Consider the following 21,925-nt stretch of genomic DNA (forward strand, 5'->3'; position numbering starts at 1 on the left):
AACTGCATAGACAGGAAGTCACAGTGAGTAAGCAGGGCCCGAGTTCTCAGGCGGAGGCTCCCTTGCGGAGCCTCTTACCTCAGTGTAAGCAGGACACTCTTCCGTTGACTGCGAGGTGGTATCTTGGTGAGTCTGCGTTCTCAGACCCTTTTGCCTAATCCTCAAACTTAAAATACAAGATCATAAATGGAATGTCTTCTTTTTGTTAAGTTCTCTTTTAAAATACTGCTTATTTAGTGTGTGTTCATGTGGAAGTCAGAGAACAGCTTTGGGAGTCAGTTCTCTCCTTCCACCATGTGGGTCCAGGGATGGAATTCAGGTCGCCAGCTTGGTGGTGTCCCCTTTAAAAAATGTCTAAGAGGGGGCTGGAATGATGGCTCAGTGGTTAAGAGCACTGGCTGTTCTTCCAGAGGACCCAGGTTCAATTCCCAGCACCCACATGGCAGCTCACAAATGTGTGTAGCTCCAGTTCCAGGGGACCCGACACCCATGGCAAAAACCAATGCACATTAAATAAAAATAGAAAATCTTTATAAAAAATGTTCGAGAATTTTTATTCCTTTATGTGTCTGTGTGTGCACAAGCCCACAGAAGCTGGGAGAGGGTGCCAGATTCTGTGGAGCTGGAGTTTAAGATGGTTATGAGGTGCTGGGAACTGAGTTCAAGTCCTCTGAAAAAGCAGGGAGTGCCTCTTAACCACAGAGCTATCTCTCCAGCCCTTCCCCCTTTAAAAAATAAAACAAGCTGGGCGGGCAGTGGTGGCACACACCTTTAATTTCAGCACTCGGGAGGCAGATGCAGGGGGATCTCTGAGTTTGAGGCTAACCTGGTCTACAGAGTGAGTTTTAGGATAGCCAGGACTACCCAGAGAAACCCTGTCTTGAAAAACAAAAACAATAAAAGATACATGTCCTTAAAAAGAGTAATTTATTTTGAACAGTAAAGAGATTAGCAATAGTCTCATTAGTCTTAGATTCATACAAACATTAACTCTTGAGAAAGTTGCAAGCCCATACACCTCCTACCAATTCCCAGCTGTCACTAACAGACTTAGGACGGGGAGCAGTGGCTCAGGCCCATAGTCTCAGCACTAAGGGGACGCAGCAGGATTGCTGAGTTCCAGGCCAGCCTGGGCTCCACAGTGAATTCCAGGTCAGCCAGAAAAAAAAAAAAATCTCTTCATATATATGACATAATAATCCATGTTGTATGTAAAGAAATGATCAGAAAATGCCAATCAGAAGTATCTAGATAGAAAGAAGCCTTTTCCCTGCCCCCTCCCATTTTTCCTGAGAGAAAGCCTCACAATGTAGTTCAAGTGGCTTTGAACTCATAATCCTCTTGTCTCAACCTGTCAACTGCTGGAATATAGATACACATCATCACACTCAGCTAGAAATCAGGCTTGTTGTCAGTGAAGAATAAGACACGTCTCACCAGGCATGGTGGTGCATGCCTTTGATGCCAGCCAGCACTCTGGGCCACACGTATGCAGAGCTCTTCTACAGAGAGAGTTCCAGGCCAGCCAGGGCTAGAGTCAGGCCCTGTTTTCAAAAACAAAACAAAAGTTGCCCCTTTTGGAAGCTGATAAACCTTTGGAATCTGAGTTCTCTGCTGTGCCTTTTTGGGGTAATCTGAGGCCATTGGTTGAAGAAAGGACTGAGGAAGATAAAGAAATTATTCACTTCCGTCCTGTTCCTACTCTTGGGGTCAGGGCTGAGCATGGGGCACAAATGCTCAAGGCCTGGCTGTGACCGCAGTGGGACAACTTGGAAGACAATGCCTTGGTGTCAGGTGGCTGTTGGGACCAGTAGGTTCTGTACTGGAGTCTGAGGACCAAAGGCACTGCAGGTGGACAGGGCAGCCGCAGTCAACACCACCCTACAACGGCCACAGTCAACCTTTGCGGGCAGCAGCTCTAAGTGAACCCCAAATGATTTAGACAGGCTTGTCTTCTCTGCTTGGACAGCTTACAGGAGACTGTGTTCTACACTGTGAAAGCTGATGCAGCACAGACCGCAGGCGGGGTCACTCAGAGAGAGTGGCAGAATACATGGTCTTCAAAGATCTGCTTCTCTCTCGCCGGGAAGGCTTCGTCACAAATTGGACAACTCAAGAAATGGGTCTGCATTTGCTGCTGCTCCAAGATGTGATCACAGACTCCATCACCAAAGTCTGATGAACAGATGAGGCACTTCTTCATGGCAAGCTGGAAGAAGAGAGGTCACATCCCAACGTGAGCTTTGCATCACAGACACGTCCCTCTATCTGGCTTTCCACTGTATTCTCGGTGCCTAGCATAATCAGCACATGAAAGGTGCTCAGGAAATATGAACACACTCACATATGGAGAGGACGCCTGGGGTTTCCTCTCACCCCGGGACTGAAAGGGCTTAATATTGCCAAAACAGTCAACACTGCTCTTGCCTGGAAGGAGCACTGGGCAGGCTTTGCTTGGCGAGCTGACCAGGCCACATCAATCCCCAGTCACTTGCCAACATAATTTGCAGGAGACCACCCTAAGCAATGCGGATGGAAAGCCAACTCCTTCTCCTCATCTCAGCGGGCTACCCCAGCCTGGGCCCAGGACAGAGTGTGCCAGCTGACCCCTGCCTGCAGCTATCAAAATGCACCCATCTCCCTCTGGTTCTCCCATGATTTGGAGCAAGATTGGGGACTGCGCAGGGATTTTATATGTGAACAACAATCTCATGAACCGAATACTTACCGGGCTGGGAGCAGAACTTTCTTGGATACCTGAGGGGAATAAAAAGGATTTTATTCAATGAAAAACCTAGCATGCCTGAACACCAGCTGTGGTCTAGTAGACGTGTTCTGTGACCTTCACTGTGCCCTCTTTCACTGTGCACAGAGATCTATGTGTGCCTCCAAGAGCTGGGATTGAAAGGGCACTCCACTATGCCCGGCTGTCGTTACCTTTGGAGGGTACTCACCATCAAAAACGTCTGCAGCAGGATGCGCCTGTCAGGCCTCTGTTTGGTCAGATCTGTCTCGTGTGTGTGTGTGTGTGTGTGTGTGTGTGTGTGTGTGTGTGTGTGTCAAAGAACAGTCTCAGGTGTAGGTCCTAGTCTGCTTTGTCTGAGGTAGGGTCCTTATTGTTTGCCCAGGCTAGCTGGGCCATGGGCCTCTGGGGCTTTTCCTGTCCTGCCTCATATCTCACTGAAGGAGCGCTGGGGTTACAGAGGTGTGCTAGAGCACCTAGATTTTATGTGGTTCTGAGGACTCACACTCACAAAAGCACTTTACTAACTCAGCCCTCTCTCCAGCCCAACCTCCGGGTGACTGCTAGGCAGGTCCTCTAGGAGAGCAGTGGGAAGACAGCTAAGAGGTCACTGTGGTCCTAAGTGGTCCAGGGCTGTGGGAAGCATCAACAGTCGCCTGGAGGTGCCATATATATATATATATCTCATCATCACTGTGCCAACACGTGGAAGGAGCTCCCTCCACATCATTTTCTCATGAGCCCAGCTGACTGGTTTGAAGATACAGATGACTCCATTGGTCGGTAATCCCCCCCGCCCCATTGCTCAGCCAGAATGTCAGTTAGGGAAAATCTTCCTATAATTTTTATTTATTTATTTTTCTTGTTTTATTTTTGAGACAGGATCTCATTCTGTGGCTCAGGCTGACAGCAATCCCCCAGCCTCAGCCTCCCAAGGTTGGAATGACAGGCATGAGCCAACGAGTTCAGCTCAATGTTGTTATTATTAGTTCATGACGGAGTCTCCCAACGCCCAGGCGAGCCTTGATCTCGCTATGTAACCTGAGGACGAGCCTGAATATCTAATCCTCTGCCTCCACCATACAAGTCCTAGGATTATAGGCATGCGGCACTATGCCCAGTTTCTAAGGTGCTAGGGATGGAAGCCAGGTCTTGGAGCATCCTAGGCAAGCACTGTACGAACTGAGCTACATTCTCAGCCCCTCATCACTATTATCTTATTTTTTGTTTGACAAACTCACTGTTATGGCATCTAGCATGGCCTCCCACTTTGTATTTGTGTGTACGTGCATGCACTCTGTGCAATACTCGCCCACATGTGCATGGACGGCAAAGGTCAATGTCAGTAGTCTTCCTCTATTGGTTGCCCCACCCCCTCAAGTCCTGGGGACTGAATTTTGGGTCTTCCTGTGTGCTAGGCAAGTGCTCTCAGCTCAACCCCAGCTGTTCTATTTCATTCTTTGAGACAATTCCATCCCATTGAACCTGGGCTCACTGACTGGCTGCAGTGGCTGGTCAGCATCCTCTAGGGTGCTCTGATCTATTATCCTCCTTGTGCTTGAACTGGAGGCACACGCCACTGTGTCACTTTTTATGTGGGGCTGGGGACCTGAACTCGGGTCCTCAAGCTTGTGCGGCAAGCACTTTACCCACCGAGCCAGCTCCCTGGGCTCAGCCTTCCACTTGTTCCTTCCCATGAGGCTGCCATGCTGGGAGAGTGACAGAGAATAGAAACGTCTTCAAATATCTTAAAACAAAGACGAAACTTGGTCTTGCCTCTTGCAAGATGTTACTGTTTTAAACCAGGCAGAAAACCAAACGAGGACTTGCGTTAGCTTTGCAGACAGCAGGGACAGCCTCCCACGTGGAAGGGACAAGTTACTTCACATCCCTCCTGTTTCCTGCCCATAGGTCTCAGTGGAGCACACCCCTGTTTGTTATCCTCGGCTGGGCCATCGGGGGCTGCTGAAACTATGGGTTTCTGGGAGGCACAACCTGCCTCTAGCGTTTCCATTTCCAAAACTTAATTAGCTTCCTCTCCTTTGTCTGTGTGCATTTTCTACAGAAAGACATTTCTCTGATTTATATTTGGAAGGTAGCCATGGGACTCAATTTGTGCCTGCTGCCTCTAGGCAAATGATCTGATTTGTGTCTTCTGGATTCAGATTTATTTCTCAATTAACACTTTTTTCCTGCCATCTTTCTTTCTATTGGGTCCTCAGCTTCTGCCCAGCAAATCTTAACAATGCTAGCTTTAATTAGCAACACACACACACACTCACATACACATGCACACGCGCACACACATTAGTGGGGGAAAAGGATGTTGGCAAGAGCCTTCCAGATAGAATGGGAAAGTTGTCGTACCAGAATATGGGTTTCCGTACACAAGGCCTGGGTTTTGCCTACCAGCTCCTTGATCTGAAGAATGCATTTGTTGTGGCAAAGAGTCACCTTGGAGGCCCATGTAGTTCATCAGTCTGTTGTTCTCCTTCTTCAGGATCTGAGGACAGAAAGATTTAGACATGTTGGAAGACAGCAACAGAGAACTACTGCAGGAGCAGGCAGATGCCCATAAGGTAGTTCCCAGCGAACCATGTGACCACTGACCCACAATTACTACATTTATATCTGAGTTTAGATATCTGAACTGAATTGATATGTTCTAAGTTTTTAGTGTGTGTGTGTGTGTGTGTGTGTGTGTGTGGTGGGGCATGTACGTGCCATAGTGTGGCCATGACTTTGGAGGTTAGAGGACAGTTCTGTAGAGTTGTTTCTCTTCTTCTACTTTAGCATGGGTTTTGGGGTGACTCAGGTCACCATGCTTACATGACAAATGCCTTTACCTGATGAGCCATCTTGCTGGCCCACTCTCTGTTTGATACAGGGGCTCATGTAGCTCAGGCTGGCCCTTAACTTGTATGTATATAGCTGAAACTTTTAATTCCTAGTTCTTTATTTTTGTATTTTTTATTTTATTTTTATTTATTTATTTTTGTTTTGTTTTCAAGACTGTTTCTCTACATAACTCGGGCTGTCCTGAAACTCATTCTGTCGATCAGGCTGGCCTTGAACTCAGGGATCTACCTGTCTCTGCCTCCTGAGTACTGGGATTAAAGGCGTGTGCTGCCACCCGCGGCTGAGTTCCTGGTCTTCCGGCTGGACAGAAGGCTTACTGGTTAAGAGCCTGCAGTGCCCTTTGAGCCTCGGCAGCCATGTTGGGGAGTTCACAACCACCTGTAACTCCAGCTCCAGGAGCATCTGAGGCCTCTGGCCTCTGAGGGCACCTGCTCTCACATGCACACCCCCACACATTTCTATGACCCATAAATAAAAACAACCCCTGCTTCCCCTGCTTGTGCTGTCTCCGGAGTGCTAAGAGCACAGGATGCACCACCATGCCTGGCTTTTGACTACAGTCAGTTCTGGACCAAACTTCCAAACAGCAGACTCTTTCTTGGCACTGTGGATTGTGTTCTATACCCTGCCTCTACCCCCATCTAATCCAAGAGAATGAGAATAGAAGACCAGAAACAGACCCCCAAAGGCTTTCTGTAATCTCCAAACACATCAGCCCAAATAATAAGACCCAGATCAGAAATTCTCAAGGGGTTTATTGGCTGGTGTATGTGGAGTCTCAGTGTGCTAGACAGACTGCTTATGGAGATGAGGCCATAAAGTGCCCACGGCCAGTGCTTCTGAGGTGTACTTTAGGATTATTTGCTGGGTACAGTGAGACCCTGTCTCAAAACAACAACAACAACAACAACAACAACCACAACCACCATCACAAAACAATGAAGTCAGTGCATTTTGTTATGTTTATACCTTTGTCGTTGTAACTTTACCGCAGTTTTAAGTACTAACGACACTCGGGACATAGACAGCCCAGAAGCTTTCCAGAAAGGGCAGCAATGGAGCAGTGAGAGGTGTCAGTATAGAAGCAGCAACAACACTCACTTGGACAACTATTCTTGGATGCTGGGCATGAGATGACTTTAAGTGGAACCATTTTTTTTTTTTTTTGCTTCAGCCAGTAAATATCTCGGCCAATAGCTCAGTGTTAGCACATACAGATAGTTAATATTGGATTGGTGAGTAAGTGAATGGTCACCACAGCCATGACCACCAAGGCTACTTCTTGTGAGATGACTCCTGTCATGCCAAGTAAGTTTAAGTAGAACAGAGAGAGTGTTTATGTGCTGGACTCGGTGTTATATGCTTGTCCTAGTATTTGGGAGGCAGAGACAGGAGGATTGCTTCCAGTTCAAGACCAGGCTGGATTGCATCTTGAGACCCTCTTTCAAAACATCAAAAAGTAATGTAAAAAGCAGGGTTTTGGCTTAACCAAGCTGGTAGAGTGCTTGCCTGGTGTGCACAAAACTCCCTGGGTTCGATCCTAGCACCACACAAACTGGGCTTGGTAGTGGATGACTGTAATCTCAGCACAGGGCAGATGGAGGCCATGGGTTCAAGAAGTCAAGGTCATTTCAGTTCATGGCAAATTTGAGGCCAGCCTGGGCTACAGAGATCCTGTCTCAAAAACAAAAACAACAAATCCCAGTGTTTTGTGGTAAGTTAGACTACTTTGCTTATGAGTAACTGCTTCACTGGGAAAGGGCCCTTCTATTCATCCTCTGACTTTACTATCATTCCTCTGAGCTAACCTGCTCTCTCTCTCTCTCTCTCTCTCTCTCTCTCTCTCTCTCTCTCTCTCTCTTGTTTTTGTTTGTTTTGTTTTGATGGTTTCTCTGTGTAACAGCTCTGGCTGTCCTAGAATTTGTAGGTCAGACTGTCCTCAAACACACAGAGATCCTCCTGCCTCCTGAGTGCTGGGTTTAAAGGCATCTACCACCACCACCAGGTTTATTTGAATATTTTGAGACAGGGTCTCTCTCACAATGTAACCTTGGCTGGCCTGGAACTCACACTGTAGCCCAGGATGGCCTCAAACTTGAGCTAATCGTGCCTTACCCTCCCAGCAGCTGGAATCACAAACATGAGCTATTACCCCCAGCCCTTCCCTCTGAAGTCTTGGGATTTCTTCCTTCTTGCACACTTACATTGTTCTCTCTGTCTAGTCTCTCCTTCTCTCTCTTCAGAACGTCAGACACAATCTTGTTGTCACTTAGCTTTCTAGACAGGTCAAAGTTCTCATCCTGTCAACAAAGACATTACAGTTAGGATCTTATACTGAAATGGGGCCCCAAGGTAGATTGCAGAGGAGCTGGCTTCCAAAGGGAAGAGGGCAGAGGCGGGGGAGAAGGGAACTCTGGGAGGTGGGAGGGTGCTGGGGACTTAGTCAGAGGCTGGACAGATTGAGCAGACATGGCGATGTAGGTGTTCCAGTTAAACTGACAGGGTAAGGGACTAGAGAGGCAAGGCAAGCTCGAGGTAGACCTTTGAAGACTGACATGTCAGAGTGAAGACAACTAGAACCCTGGAGTCCTAGCCAGCATGACAGGACCCTGTTAGCTCTGAGTGGACACTGTACTCCGTGGGCCTGAGGCATTCTGGTCTGGGTTGGAAGGACTTTCTCCCAGGTCCCACCAGGTTCACAGCCTGGGCTCTTAACTCCCCAGAATGCTGGTTGACTCAGCTAGTTTCTGTTTCAGTACTTCCCATTTCTTGCTTGCACACGTACACATGCACACGTCTCACAGACACACTTCAGCTAATCCTACTAGTTGTGGTTTTGTTGCATGATTTTTATTGGAATGCTGGTGCCCAAACTGCTGTGCGCTTCTAGCCGGCCCTGAGGTAATCGAGGGGGGCTACCCGAAGACAGTGCCGATGTCAGGCTTCTTGCTCCCCATCCCCACTGGCTCCTGTTGGCTCTTCTGGTCCTGCTTCACTTCCTCAAAAGGCAGAAATAAGAAAGGACTCTCTGAGTCTGCACCGAACCTCCTTAATCATTACAGAAACTTTCCCTGAGATCCATGAATGGGCCTGAGTCCCCAGGGACTTTCCCCATGCCCAGGTTGGCTTCTGGTCTCTCAACGCCACCCCTCTCTTTTTAGGAAGAAAACGCTCCTCTTAGTAATGGCAGGTATCTTCTGGGCTGGTCTAGAACCTGACTTTCACATCCCTTGCTCTCCTGGGCCCCCTCACTGCCACCTACCATTGCCGAAGCCCTGAGTTGCCTGATCTGCTTGTGGAGTCGCTGACACTCTTTGTACTTCTCTAAGTAACAGGCTCTCCCGGCCTCTACCTTTGCCTTTAGGCGGTCAACCTCTCGCACTAACTCCTCCTCCGTTGTTGTTGTCTCTTTGTTCTTAGGCTCCTGAAGGACAAGAGACACAGTCCTTGCAGTTAGAGAGCGTTTGCATGAGAAATAAAGATTATAAGGAAGGGGATGTAGTTCAGAGGTAAAGGCTTGGAGAGCATGTGTGAGGTCCTGAGTCTGATGCCTAGCAGCGCAGGAGTCCTTGGGGTTTGAAAAATTCCAAGAAAAGCTAGATTAATCATAAGGAGGTTCAAATCTTCATATAATTATAGATTAAAACTATTTTTTCCCTCCTTCAACACTAAACAAAAACCTCACATATGCCTGGGAGTCAGGAGAGAAGTGGATGAACTGGGGTGAATGGAAGAGAAGAGAAGAGCTGGGGTGGCGCTCAGTGGGAGAGTGAGCACATGCTTAGCACAGACAAGCCCTGGGCTCAGTCCCCGAGACCTTGTGACCCATCTAACGTGCAGTAACCACTCAACCCCCTGACTGTAACTCTACAGTCATGTGGGCTCAATGGTACCAGACGCTGCCATTTTTCAGAAGTGGGAAATGCGGTTTTGTGGGAAACGGTCTCAGTTGTAAAGGTTAGTAACGAATTCAATTTCTTCAAGCCCCATCTTAGGGCTGAGCGGGTTGCAAACCCTGTCCTACTCTTCACCTTTCAGATTCGTGGTTTTGGAGACTGGGTCTCATGAGAGCTAGGCTGGCTTCCAACTTATGATGCAGCTAAGGATGACTGAATCTCAGTCCTCTTGCCTCCGCCTCTGCCTGGCTGAGACTGTAAGAGTGAGCTAGCAAGTAAGCAGTATACATAGAGTCGGTTCTCAAACCTGACCAAGTGTGATGGCCAGAGTGATGCAGCTACAGCATGAGGCAGTCTGGACACTTTCAGATGTCAGAATCCTCATGTTGTTTTTTTACATCCATTCAGAAAACACAGATTTCAGTACCCGTCAGCATCGTGAGGCCTCTTTTCCAACAAGTTATTTCAGGAAATTACTAGTTAATTAGGCTTGCATTGCTATATATGTTCATGTGGCTCTTTATAGTTTTTAACTTGTTTGTCATAACAAGTCTGGAGTGAGTTCCTAACCAAAGATCTGTCCACTACAGTGTCCTGATGTTTAATTTTTCATACTCCTTGATCATTCATCACATATTAGACACATCCACCTCTCCGAAACATCTTTCAAATGGCAGATTCTCTGTCCTTTTGGATAGAGAGTAAACCCCCATAGGTGAATGCTACCCTGATGTCTCAGTTGTCTTTCCATCTCCTGAAAACAGCCCCCTCCTGTCTTCCTAGGCACCGCCCACAGAGCCATGCACAAACGGTTAACATGCCGTCAGCTCCTGCTGTTTCTTCCTCGCCGTGGTTTCCCTCTGCTTCATCTTTTCCACTGTCTGCTCAAGCTTCTTCTGCTGCTCCTTCTGCACAGAAACAGACTTTAGTACCACGGCTGGGAACACACGCACAGGCGGACTCATGCACATACACATGCACACACTGCACTCGTGAGCAAGCAGGATGCTGAGGAAGTCTTTTAGTTGTTGAATAACATCATGACATAACCTCATATAAGATGGCCTCTTTGAGCTGGGTGTGGTGGGTGTGGTGGTACACACCTTTAATCCAAAGCCAAAGAGGCAGAGGCAGCAGAAACTGGGTTCCCGGTCAGCCAGGGATACATGGTGAGACTGTGTCTCAAAACTCAGTAGCAGAGGAAAAGGCATCTTTTGAACCCTTCCTCAGAGCCAGGAAAGAAAGCACAAGGTGTGTTTTCGTGGGAAGGTTTTCCTGCATGGGTCTACCTGTTCAGTTAGACTGAGGGTGAGCTGGCTATTTTCATTCTTGAGACGCTGCAGCTGCTCTGTCATGTCTTGCTCTCTCAGAACAAGCTCCTCCATTTCTTTCTCTTGAGTTGACAGCTGGGCCTAAAGCAAAGAGTGAGTTACACAGTAAGACAAAGGAAAACTAAGCGGGAGCCATGTTACATGCTAACACGCACAGGAGCGAAGAAGATTCCTAGCAACTCAACTCCCAACTGCAAAGAACCCTCGGAGTTCCTCCACTCACCGGCTCTACCGCACGGCCTGAGACTCTGACTCAACTGAGCAATGGTCAACCAATCTGGTTTTGTTTTTTTAAACGAAAGTTTGTCTTTCTTCCTAAATATAGAGCAGTTCTGCTTTACATCACATCCTAGCCTTTTGAGTAAGATTTTGTTTGAAAAAATTTTATAATAAATGAAAATCATTGTTATAAATGATTATCATCCTTAAGATTAGTTCATGATATATACACAAACACAAATTATTAATTTCCTCATAGACCATTACTATTTGTAATATGCACATGTGGGACCACATGATCTAAGACTGTAAAATCCATAACCTGGAACTTGAAGTCTGATGCTTTGAAAATTGTAGTTTTTAGTCTTGCTTGTCAGTCTCATCAGCCTGAGAAGTGCCTACGAGATGAGCACAGCACTCTGCGTCTGTGGACATTTCTTTTCCTTTCTTTTTTTTTCCTTGAGACAGGGTTTCTCTGTGTAGCGCCGGCTGTCCTGGATCTCACTCTGTAGACCAGACTAGACTTGGATTTACAGAGCTCCGCCTGCCTCTGCCTCCCTAGTGCTGGGATCAAAGGTGGCAGCACCACAGCTGGTTTCTGTAGAATTTCTAAGGAGGTAATAAAAGGGAAAGGCCTACCCTGATGGGCTCGGGCAGAATAAATACAAGGGAAGGAGAAAGCCAGCCCGAGCAGTCTCTGCTTCCTGGATGCTGTGGTGTGAGCTGCTTGCTGTCACATCCTCTCCACCACGTGGACTGGAACCTTTTAGACTCTGAGCCAAATAAATCCTTCCTTTGTCAAGTTTTTACATCAGATATTCTGCCACAGCACGAAAGTTGAACATCACAGCTGTGCTCCGAGGCACTCGTTACAAGGAGCAACATCTTTCTGGAAAATGCCCTTTGGCAAAAGCACACTGTCACTTACCTGAAGCTGGTCTACTCTGCTCCCCATCTTCTCGTTTTCTGAGGATATCTTCTGGTTGTATTCTTTCAGTCTATGGGAGTGGAAATGACTGTTTATGATTCCAGATCAATTACCCCAGTACATAAGTGACTTAGGACGGTCTGGTCTAAGACAACAGTTAATCACCCCCACATACATGCTATAACAGGAAGTCGGGTTTTTTGTTTGTTTTGTTTTGTTTGAAATAGAGTATCATGTAGCCTGTGCTCCCTCAAACTCACCGGGTAGCTGAGGATGATCAATGGGATTACAAGTATGTTCGGTCACACCCTACCTTAACAGGCAGTGTTAACTAACAAACAGCAGCAGCTCCCATTCAAGAAGAGGGCAGGTATACTCACTGGAGCAGCTCAGTCTCCCAACAGGCCTTCTGCTCTTCCATGTTCTGTTCTAACTTCTTATTGATGCTCTGCAGTGCCTCTAGTGCCTCCTGTAGAGTGAAACATGATTAAGAGGCAGATCCTTTTTAAGGCAAGTTTTAGTATGTAAGCACTGTGGTGGTTTCATGAGATATGTTCTTCTCAGGCTCAGGCATTTGAACACTTGGTCCCTAGCGAGTGGTGCTGTTTGGAAAGGTTCTGAGAAGGTGCAGCCTTGCTGGAGGAAGTGTGTCACCGAGGGTAGGCTTTGAGGGTACAGCTTTGCCCCACTTCCAGTGCTCACTGCAATCCATGCTTGTAAATGATGTGTGGCCTCCTGCTCCTGCCACTATCCCTGGAGTTTGCTGCCACGCCTCCCCACCATGATGGACTCACCCCTTGGAACTGTGAGCCAAAACAAACCCTCTCTTCCCCCTGTTCCCCTGGCCATGGTGCTCTATCACAGTACCAGGAGAGTAACTACTCTATTAGCACTTTTAACTTAGTAGCCACTTTCAAATACTGTATTAGTTAGGCAGAGCACTACATAGAGAGAATGGCATCGCTAAGGGGATTCCATACCAAAAGTTTTTTTTTTTTAATTTTCTTTTTTATTAATTAAATTTATTTATTTATTTTACATCCTGACTACAGTTTTCCCTCCCTCCTCTCCTCCCAGTCTCTCCCCGCACCTCTCCTCTGGCCCCCCCAATCCACTCCTCCTCTGTTTCTGTTCAGAAAGGGGTGGCATCCCATGGATATCAACAAAACATGGCATATCAAGTTGTGGTAGGATTTGTATTAAGGCTGGGCAAGGCAACCTAGTATGAGGAATAGGTTCCCAAAAGCCAGAATGCATTAGGGACAGCTCCTGCTCCCACTGTTAGGAGTCCCACAAGTATACCAAGCTACACAACTGTCACATATATGTAGAGGGACTAGGTCGGTCCTATGCTCATGGATTGGTAGGATTAACATCTTGCCAAAAGCAATCTACATATTTAACAAGATCCCCATTAAAATCCCAACACAATTCTTTTTTTTTTTTTTTTTTTTTTTTTGGTTTTTCGAGACAGGGTTTCTCTGTGTAGCTTTGCGCCTTTCCTGGAACTCACTTGGTAGCCCAGGTTGGCCTCGATCTCACAGAGATCCGCCTGGCTCTGCCTCCCGAGTGCTGGGATTAAAGGCGTGCGCCACCACCGCCCGGCTAACACAATTCTTTACAGACCTTGAAAGAACAATACTCAACTTCATATGGATAAACAAAAAACCTAGGATAGCTAAAACAACCCTGTACAATAAAGGAACTTATGGAGGTACCACCATCCCTGATCTCAAGCTCTACTACAAAGCTAGCTATAGTGTGGTAATTTGAATGTAGTTGGCTTCCATAAACTCATAGGGAGTGGCACTTTTAGAGGGTGTGGCTTTGTTGAAGTAGGTGTGGCACTGTTGAAGGAAGTGTGTCATGTAGGGGTGGGCTTTGAGGTCTCCTATGATCAAGTTAGGTCTAGTTCAGTTTACTTCCTGTGGCATGTGGATCAAGGATGTAGAACTCTCAGCTACTTCTCCAGCACCATGTCCGCCTGCACCCCACCATGTCACACTATGATGGTAATAGACTGAATCTCTGAAAACGTAAGCCACGCCAATTAAATGTTTTTCCTTGATAAGAGCTGCCATGGTCATAGTGTCTCTTCATAGCAATAGAAACTCTAAGACATATAGTAATTAAAAACAGCATGGTATCAAAGGCAGAGATATAACCATACCTATGGACACTTGATTTTTGGCAAAGGAGCCAAAAGTATACAATGGAAAAAAGAAAGCATCTTCAACAAATGGTGCTGGCATAACTGGATGTTAGCATGTAGAAGACTGCAAATAGATCCATATCTATTGCCATGCACAAAACTCAAGTCCAAGTGGATAAAAGACCTCAACATAAATCCAGTTGAACTGAACCTGATAGAAGAGAAAGTGGGAAGTAGCCTTGAATGCATTGGCACAGGAGACAACTTCCTAAATAAAACACCAGTAGCACAGACACTAAAAGCAACAATTAATAAGTGGGACCTCCTGAAACTGAAATGCTTCTGTAAGGCAAAGAACACTGTCAATAGGAAAATATGGCAGCCTACAAAATGGGAAAAGATCTTCATCAATCTCAAATCTGACAGAGGGCTGATTTCCAAAATATATAAAGAACCCAAGAAACTAAACATCAAAAAACCAAACAATCCAATTTAAAAATGGAGTACAGATCTAAACAGAGAATTCTCTTTTTTTTTTTTTTTTTTTTGGTTTTTTCGAGACAGGGTTTCTCTGTGTAGCTTTGTGCCTTTCCTGGAACTCACTTGGTAGCCCAGGCTGGCCTCGAACTCACAGAGATCCACCTGGCTCTGCCTCCCGAGTGCTGGGATTAAAGGCGTGCGCCACCACCGCCCAGCCAGAGAATTCTCAATGGAAGAATCTCAAATGGCCAAGAGACACTTAAAGAAATGTTCAATATCCTTCTTTAGCCATCAGGGAAATGCAAATCAAAACGACTCTGAGATTCCGTCTCACACAGTCAGAAGAACAAAAACCACAAATGACTGGGTGGTGGTGGCACACATCTCTAATCCCAGCACTCAGGAGACAGAGGCAGGTAGAGCTCTGTGAATTTGAGGCCAGCCTTGTGTACAGAGCTAGTTCCAGGATAGCCAAGGCTACACAAAGAAACCCTGTCTCGAAAATCCAAAAAGCCAACCCGTCCCCCTCCACACACAAATGACTGATTATGCTGGAGATGATGTAGAGTAAGGGGAACACTCTTCTATTGCTGGTGGGAGTGCAAACTTGTACAGCCACTTTGGAATTCAATATGGTGGTTTCTCAGAAAACTGGAAAACAATCTACCTCAAGACCCAGCAATACCACTCTTGGGCATATACCCAAAAGATGCTCAATCATACCACAAGGACACATGCTCAACTATGTTCATAGCAGTGTTATTCATAATAGCTAGAACCTGGAAACAACCTAGATGCCCCTCAACTGAAGAATGGATAAAGAGGCCGGGCGGTGGTGGCGCACGCCTTTAATCCCAGCACTCGGGAGGCAGAGGCAGGCGGATCTCTGTGAGTTCGAGGCCAGTCTGGGCTACCAAGTGAGTTCCAGGAAAGGCGCAAAGCTACACAGAGAAACCCTGTCTCGAAAAACCAAAAAAAAAAAAAAAAAAAAAAAAAAAAAGAATGGATAAAGAAAATGCGGTACATTTACACAGTGGAGAATTACTCAGCTGTTAAAAACAATAGCATCATGAAATTTGAAGGCAAATTTGAGAATGGAACTAGAAAAAAATCATCCTGACTAAGGTAACTAAAGACCTAAAAAGACAAACGTGGTATATACTCATTCATAAGTGGATATTAGCTATAAAGTAATGGATAACCATGCTATAATCCACAGACCAGAGAGGCTAGGTAACAAGGAGGGCTCAAGGGGAGATGCTTGGATCTCCCTGGAAAGAAGAAATAGAAGAGATCTCGAGGATGGATTGGGTCAGGTGGGGGGTGGGAACATGAGGGGTCAGGTTGAGGAGTAGATGGAGAGGGAGAGTATTGAAAGAGATAACTGGAAAGGGGGCATTTTGGGGTCAAGTAGACACCTGGTGCAAGGGAAACTCCCAGGATTCTACAAGGATGACCCCAGCTAAGACTCTAGCCATAGTGAACAGCAAGACTTCCAGTGGAGTGTAGTGGGTAGCCATTCCAGCTTTGATCTGGAAGTTCCAACCCCCATTGAGGCTTCGGTAACTGTCATGCCCACAAGGCGGGGCCAAGAGAGGACCCTGAAGACCCGAGATCCGGATGCGCCTGCAACGTTCTCCAGAGAACACCGCTGACTGCGCTACGTCTACCCCAGACCCTGCAACCTACTATCCCTTCATTTGTAAGTTATGCCACTAAATAAACCTCCCTTTTAACTACGTGGAGTGGCCTTAATAATTTCACCAATAGTGGAGGGATTGGGACACTGTTGTGAATCTTCACTGTATGAAGATGTGTCTCTGTGATTGGTTTAATAGTAAGCTAAATGGCAAATAGCGAGGCAGGAGGTATAGGTGGGACTACTGGGCAGAGAGAGGTCTGGGAAGAAGAAAGGCGGAGTCACCAGTTAGATGCAGAGGGAGCAAGACATGCTGGAGGAGAGGTAAAATTAATTTAAGATAATGTTAAAAATTTGAGTTAAATTCTTTCCAAATATACATTTGTTGTTGTTGTTGCTGCAGGCTGGATAATCTAATCCAGGGCTCATACATGCCAGGCAAGCACTCTACTGAGTCCCAGCCTGCTCTTTCCAAATCAAAAAGGCATCCATGGAGCCAGGCGATGGTGGTGCATGCCTTTAATCCCAGCACTCGGGAGGCAGAGCCAGGTGGATCTGTGAGTTCGAGGCCAGCCTGGTCTACAGAGCGAGACCCAGGACGGGCACCAAAACTACACAGAGAAACCCTGTCTGGAAAAACAAAACAAAACAAAAAAACACAACAAAAAAGGTATCCGTGGACTAGAGAAAACAGCACCTGCTGCTTACACAGAGGATCTCCTTTCAGTTCCCAGCATCCACAATGGAGGCCCACAAAAATCTGATCAGATTCCTTCTAGCCTCTTCACAAACACACAAGCAGGCAAACATGTATACATATTTTGATTTTTGAGGCAAGTTTCACGACGTAGCCAAAGCTGACCTAGAATTCACTACTAAGACTAGGCTGGCCTCAAACTCAGAGGTACAGGGAGGTGAATCTCAGTGAAAGCCATCCTGGTCTACATAGCAAGTTCCAGGACAGCCAAAACCACATAGTGAGACCCTGTCTCCATAAAAAAACAAACAAAAACCTGGGTGTAGAATGGTGGTGGTACAGGCCTGTAATCCCAGCATTTGAGAAGCTGAGGCAGGAGACTCTTGAGTTCAAGGCCAGCCTAGGCTACATATCAAGACCTCACTTAAAAAAAAAGTGCTGGGTGGTGGTGGTGGCGGCGGCAGCAGCGGCGGCTGTGCCGCACGCCTTTAATCCCAGCACTCTGGAGGCAGAGGCAAGAGAATCTCTGTGAGTTCGAGGCCAGTCTGGTCTACAGAGTGAGTTCCAGGACAGCCAGGACTATTTCATAGAGAAACCCAGTCTTGAAAAAACAAAAAAACAGAAAACAAAAAAAGGGTAGGGTGTAAAGGAAGGAAGCCAAGGCAAGCGGAAACAGCACTGGGTCAGAGACATGCCATCAGTTCTCATTTACATGCTCCACGTTCATCTCTGGCCAGCATCCGTACCTGCTTCCTCTCCAGTTCAGCCTGTGCATCTGAGTGCTGCTTCTGGAGGCTGGCACAGCTGTCTTTCAGTTCCTGGTTTTCTCGGAGAAGCTCCTCATTGTGCTGCTCGATCTCTTCCACCTTTCCCTGCAAGAAGAGAACACCACAGCAGCTTCATTCAAGTCCTTCAGCGGGAACTTGCCACGAGCTCGGATGGGAGCAGCTGAGTGATTCCTACTCACTGGGGCGACACTGTGGATGCCAGGGAGAACAGCCTCGCATATGGAGGAAAGGGGGCAATGTCGCGAGCCTGTGTTATCACAGAATTAGGTTTGCTTTTGCCAGGAGACAGAGACCAGCAAACCTAAGGCCAGAAGAAGTTATGAGTGGCTGGGAGGTGCTGGGGCACGCCTTTAACCCCAGCTTTCAGGAGGCAGAGGCAGGCAGATTTCTGTGAGTTAAGGCTAGCCTGGTCTAAGGAATGAGTTCTAGGACAGCCAGGGCTACACAAAGAAAAAAAAAAAAGAAAAAAAAAAAAAGAACGTTATGAGTGTCACTGGGCACAGTGGTGAATTCCTGTAATCTTGGAATAATTCTAGATGCTGAGGCAGGAGGACTGCCCTGAATTCTATGCCAGCCTGGGCCATAGTGTGAGATTCTGTCTTTTTGTTGTTGTTGAGGTTCTGTCTTTTTTTTTTTTTTAAAGGGCTGGAGAGATAGCTCAGTGGTTAAGAGCACTTATTGCTCTTCCAGAGGACTTGGGTTCAATTCCCAGCACCCATATGGCAGCTAACAACTGTCTCTAATATCCTCACACAGGCATAGATGCAGGCAAAATACTAATGCAAATGAAACAAAAGCAAATAAATAAATAAATAAATGAATGAATAAAAGCTGTTACAGCTAAGGGCATTGAATAGTTACAGAAGTTCCAGAGAAGGGAGAAATCATGTTTTGATTTTTTAGAATTATTCCCAAGTCATCCCTGAGTGGGTTAGAGTGGTATCATATGATTTTCCCCAACAATATCTATCTATAGCCATCCCATAGAGTCACTGAGGCAAAGTCCACCCAAGCTGGAGCTGCTATGCTACAGAAAGGCTTGAGGGAGATGATTACAGACCTTCGTGGTGACAACCACGATGTCCTCCTCACTTTCTGGACGGAACTGGAAAGGGATACTTGCTCCCCGGACCACGCCATCTTGATCCACATAGCAGAACTGGTAATGCTCATCGTCCTTGGGTAGATAATAAGCTGAAAGTGGAATGTGGTTTTTAATACAAAATAAGAGCTATCAAATTTAAAACAAAACCAAAAACTGTCCCAGAAGACTCAAGGGGGTTAGCCTTGGCCAGAGTTCTCAGCGCCTTTGACCTAGTATTTTCCTACCTTTGAACTGGACTTCCAGCTGCCTGGCTGATTCCTTGTTTAGGTCACTGGGCAAGGCAACCCACATGAAGGTGTAATACTCCCGGGTCGTCTTCCACCCGACCTGCAATGCCAAGCTCTAATTCAGCACTGATGGAACTGGATGAAAAAGTCTTATTTGGACTATGAGTTCTTAAAATGCACTTAAATTTATTTATACTGAAGATAGAATGAATTCATTATGACAAGAACGTATGTTTATTGGCTTGTGGCTATTATGTGGGAAAACATCTAGTACAGCAGTTCTCAACCTGTGAGTCTTGACCCTTTGGCAAACCTCTATCTCTAAAATATTTACATTATGATTCATAACAGTAGCAAAATTATAGTTATGAAGTAGCAACTAAGATAAATTGAGATATACAAACAACTCAAAATTCCAGTTAAGAAGGGAATTAAACTAACTCAACACCCATTGCATGAGCACCAGAATTTATCCCCAAGTCACCAGCCAGTTGAGGTAGCTCATACCTCTAGTTCTGATACCTGAGAACCTAAAGCAGGAGGATCGCTAGGAGTCTGAGGCCAGCCTGGACTACATAGTGAGTTCCAGGACAAATCAAATCAAACAACCAAACTAACTTGATTATCTAAATTGACACAGAGCATACACAGTACTGGTTACAAAATGTTTTGAGAAGAGACAGTCATAACGATGCCTGCCCATAATCACAGCTACATGGGAACCTGAAAGACTATGAGTTTGAAGCCAGCCTGAGCGACATAGAAAAACCTTGTGTGTCTGTGTATTCATGCATGCATGTGTGTACAAGTGCATATGCTTGCATATAGAGGCCAGAGGTCCACATCAGCTGTCTTCCTCAATCGTTCTCTTTATCTTGTTTTTGTTTTGTTCAATACAGGATCTCACTATGTAGCTCTGGCTGTCCTGGAATTTGCTCTGTGGACCTGGTTGGCCTTGAACTCACAGAGACTCCGTCAGCCTGTCTCCCATATGTTATGGGGCTGGAGAGATGGCTCAGCGGTTAAGAGTACTAGTGGCTCTTCTACAGGACCTGGGTTCAATTCCTAGCATATACTTGGCAGCTCGCAACTGTCTGTAACTCAAGTTCCATGGGATCCAACACTCTCACACAGACATACGTGCAGGCAAAACACTAATCAATGTACATCAGATAAAAATAAATAAATCATTTAAAAAAGGCATGCGCTACAATGCCCTGCCCTTCATCTTGTTCTTATTTATGAATGTGTGTGTTGTATATACTCCCATATATGCACAGAGGTCAGAGTTGTTGGGTATTCTGCACTGAACCTGGAGCTAGGCAGGCCCCCATGACACTGATTATGGGTACATGCACGGACACACAGAGCTTTTTCTGAGAGGCTGAGGTTCCAGCTCAGGTCTTGTGTGTGTGTGCTCACTGGGCTATCTCTCACCCCATCCACCTTCCTTTTTTGAGTCAGGGTCTCACACTGACTCAGGAGCTTACCAATTTGGTTCAACTGGCTGGTCAGCTGGGATTACAGCTGTGTGCCACTGTGCCTAGCTTTTTACATCATTGTTGGGAATCCAAAATCTCAGGTTCCCACGCTTTCACAGCAAGCAATCATAGCCCTAGTCCCTGCAAAGTCCTCCTTAATTAAAAAAAAAAAAAAAAAAAAAGGAAAAAACAGGGCCAGTGATATGGTTCAGCAGGTAAAGGCAACCTGTTCTGGAAGCCTGGTGATCAGGGAAAGAGGGAAAGAAAGAGAGAACCAACTCCACAAAATTGTCCTGATTACCACATTCTCAGGTAGAGCATACATACCTACAGTGCGCTATGCACACACACTAATTAAAAATAATAATAAAAAAGAAACATGAGGCAGGGCAGTGGGAGGCAGAGGCAGGTGGATCTCTGTGAGTTCGAGGCCAGCCTGGTCTACAAAGTCAGTTCCAGGACAGCCAGGGCTACACAGAGAAACCCTATCTCTAAAAAGCAATCCAAAGAAACAAACAAACCAAAACAAACAACCAACCAACAACAACAACAACAAAACCCACAACAAAATAAACCTTGGCCCTGCTACCTTCTAACAAAAGTTTTTAAAACTTCTCAATCACATGAGGAGGAGCAACATGTTGCCAAGCCTGGCCACCGGGCTCCACCCAGGTTCCTACTTGGTGGGAGGAGAGAACCAACTCCTGTAAGGTATCATCTGACCACCACACACATGCTGGGCCACATGTAATACTCTCCTCCCATATAAATAAACAAATGCAATAATAAATTTTAAGACCTTCCACAGGCTACATTGAAAAAAACAAACCTTCTGAATTGGAAAGTGTTTGGTTGGGGCCTCCAGCTCGCCCCTGCATGGTCTTGTAAGCCCCGTTCTCTTCTCTCTCTCTCTCTCCAAACCTGGCCTGCTCAGAGTCTCTGAACAAAGGAAAGGTGCCCAAAGCCCAGTTCTGCATTCTTGGTGGCTCCGCAGCTTCCTCCCCTGATGCTGCCAGGCACCCAAGTCCCCACCTAAGCACTGTGGAAGACACATCATCACCCACTGCCTACAGTCTATAAAACTTTCCTGCCCTGGTTCAGGTTGGTGACCAGAGCACCCGCCCGGGAGTTGTTTTGCTCAATATACCTGTTGTTACACTTTTTCAGTTCAGCTTGAACTGGCTTACTGTGTCAGCAGAGAAACTTATTGGGGGGGTGGGGGGCAGAAAACCTATTAGAAAGTAGTTATGTTCTCTTTACAAGTTTGTCCTCTACGATGTCTAATACAGACTTGTCATGTCCCAACCTGAATATAATTTGAAATTTGCTTATGTATTTATTTACTCTTTTTTTTGGGGGGAGGGGGGGAGTAGGGTTGGT

General features: G+C 46.2%; 1 protein-coding gene across 4 annotated transcripts in view; it reads right to left on the reverse strand.

The window, feature by feature from the left end:
* Positions 1-1,931: 1,931 nt before the first annotated feature.
* Positions 1,932-21,925, reverse strand: part of Calcoco2 (calcium binding and coiled-coil domain 2) — a 32,624-nt gene continuing 12,630 nt past the window's right edge. Inside the window, exons 3-14 of one of the 4 annotated variants that reach the window (XM_059271608.1) lie at positions 19,062-19,164; positions 18,793-18,926; positions 17,691-17,816; positions 12,357-12,445; positions 11,977-12,046; positions 10,788-10,910; positions 10,320-10,406; positions 8,865-9,026; positions 7,807-7,902; positions 5,111-5,246; positions 2,729-2,757; positions 1,932-2,209 (exon numbers count right to left, since the gene is read on the reverse strand). In XM_059271608.1, coding sequence (XP_059127591.1) covers positions 2,033-2,209; positions 2,729-2,757; positions 5,111-5,246; positions 7,807-7,902; positions 8,865-9,026; positions 10,320-10,406; positions 10,788-10,910; positions 11,977-12,046; positions 12,357-12,445; positions 17,691-17,816; positions 18,793-18,926; positions 19,062-19,164 — 1,332 coding nt within the window. In that variant the 3' untranslated portion in view covers positions 1,932-2,032. Of the gene's footprint in view, positions 2,210-2,728; positions 2,758-5,110; positions 5,247-7,806; positions 7,903-8,430; positions 8,602-8,864; positions 9,027-10,319; positions 10,407-10,787; positions 10,911-11,976; positions 12,047-12,356; positions 12,446-17,690; positions 17,817-18,792; positions 18,927-19,061; positions 19,165-21,925 lie in introns of those variants that run through there. The other 3 variants (XM_059271609.1, XR_009380717.1, XM_059271610.1) reach the window with 3 other exon arrangements.

Source organism: Peromyscus eremicus, chromosome 8a (genome assembly GCF_949786415.1).
Source record: "Peromyscus eremicus chromosome 8a, PerEre_H2_v1, whole genome shotgun sequence".
NCBI classification, from domain to species: Eukaryota; Metazoa; Chordata; class Mammalia; order Rodentia; family Cricetidae; genus Peromyscus; species Peromyscus eremicus.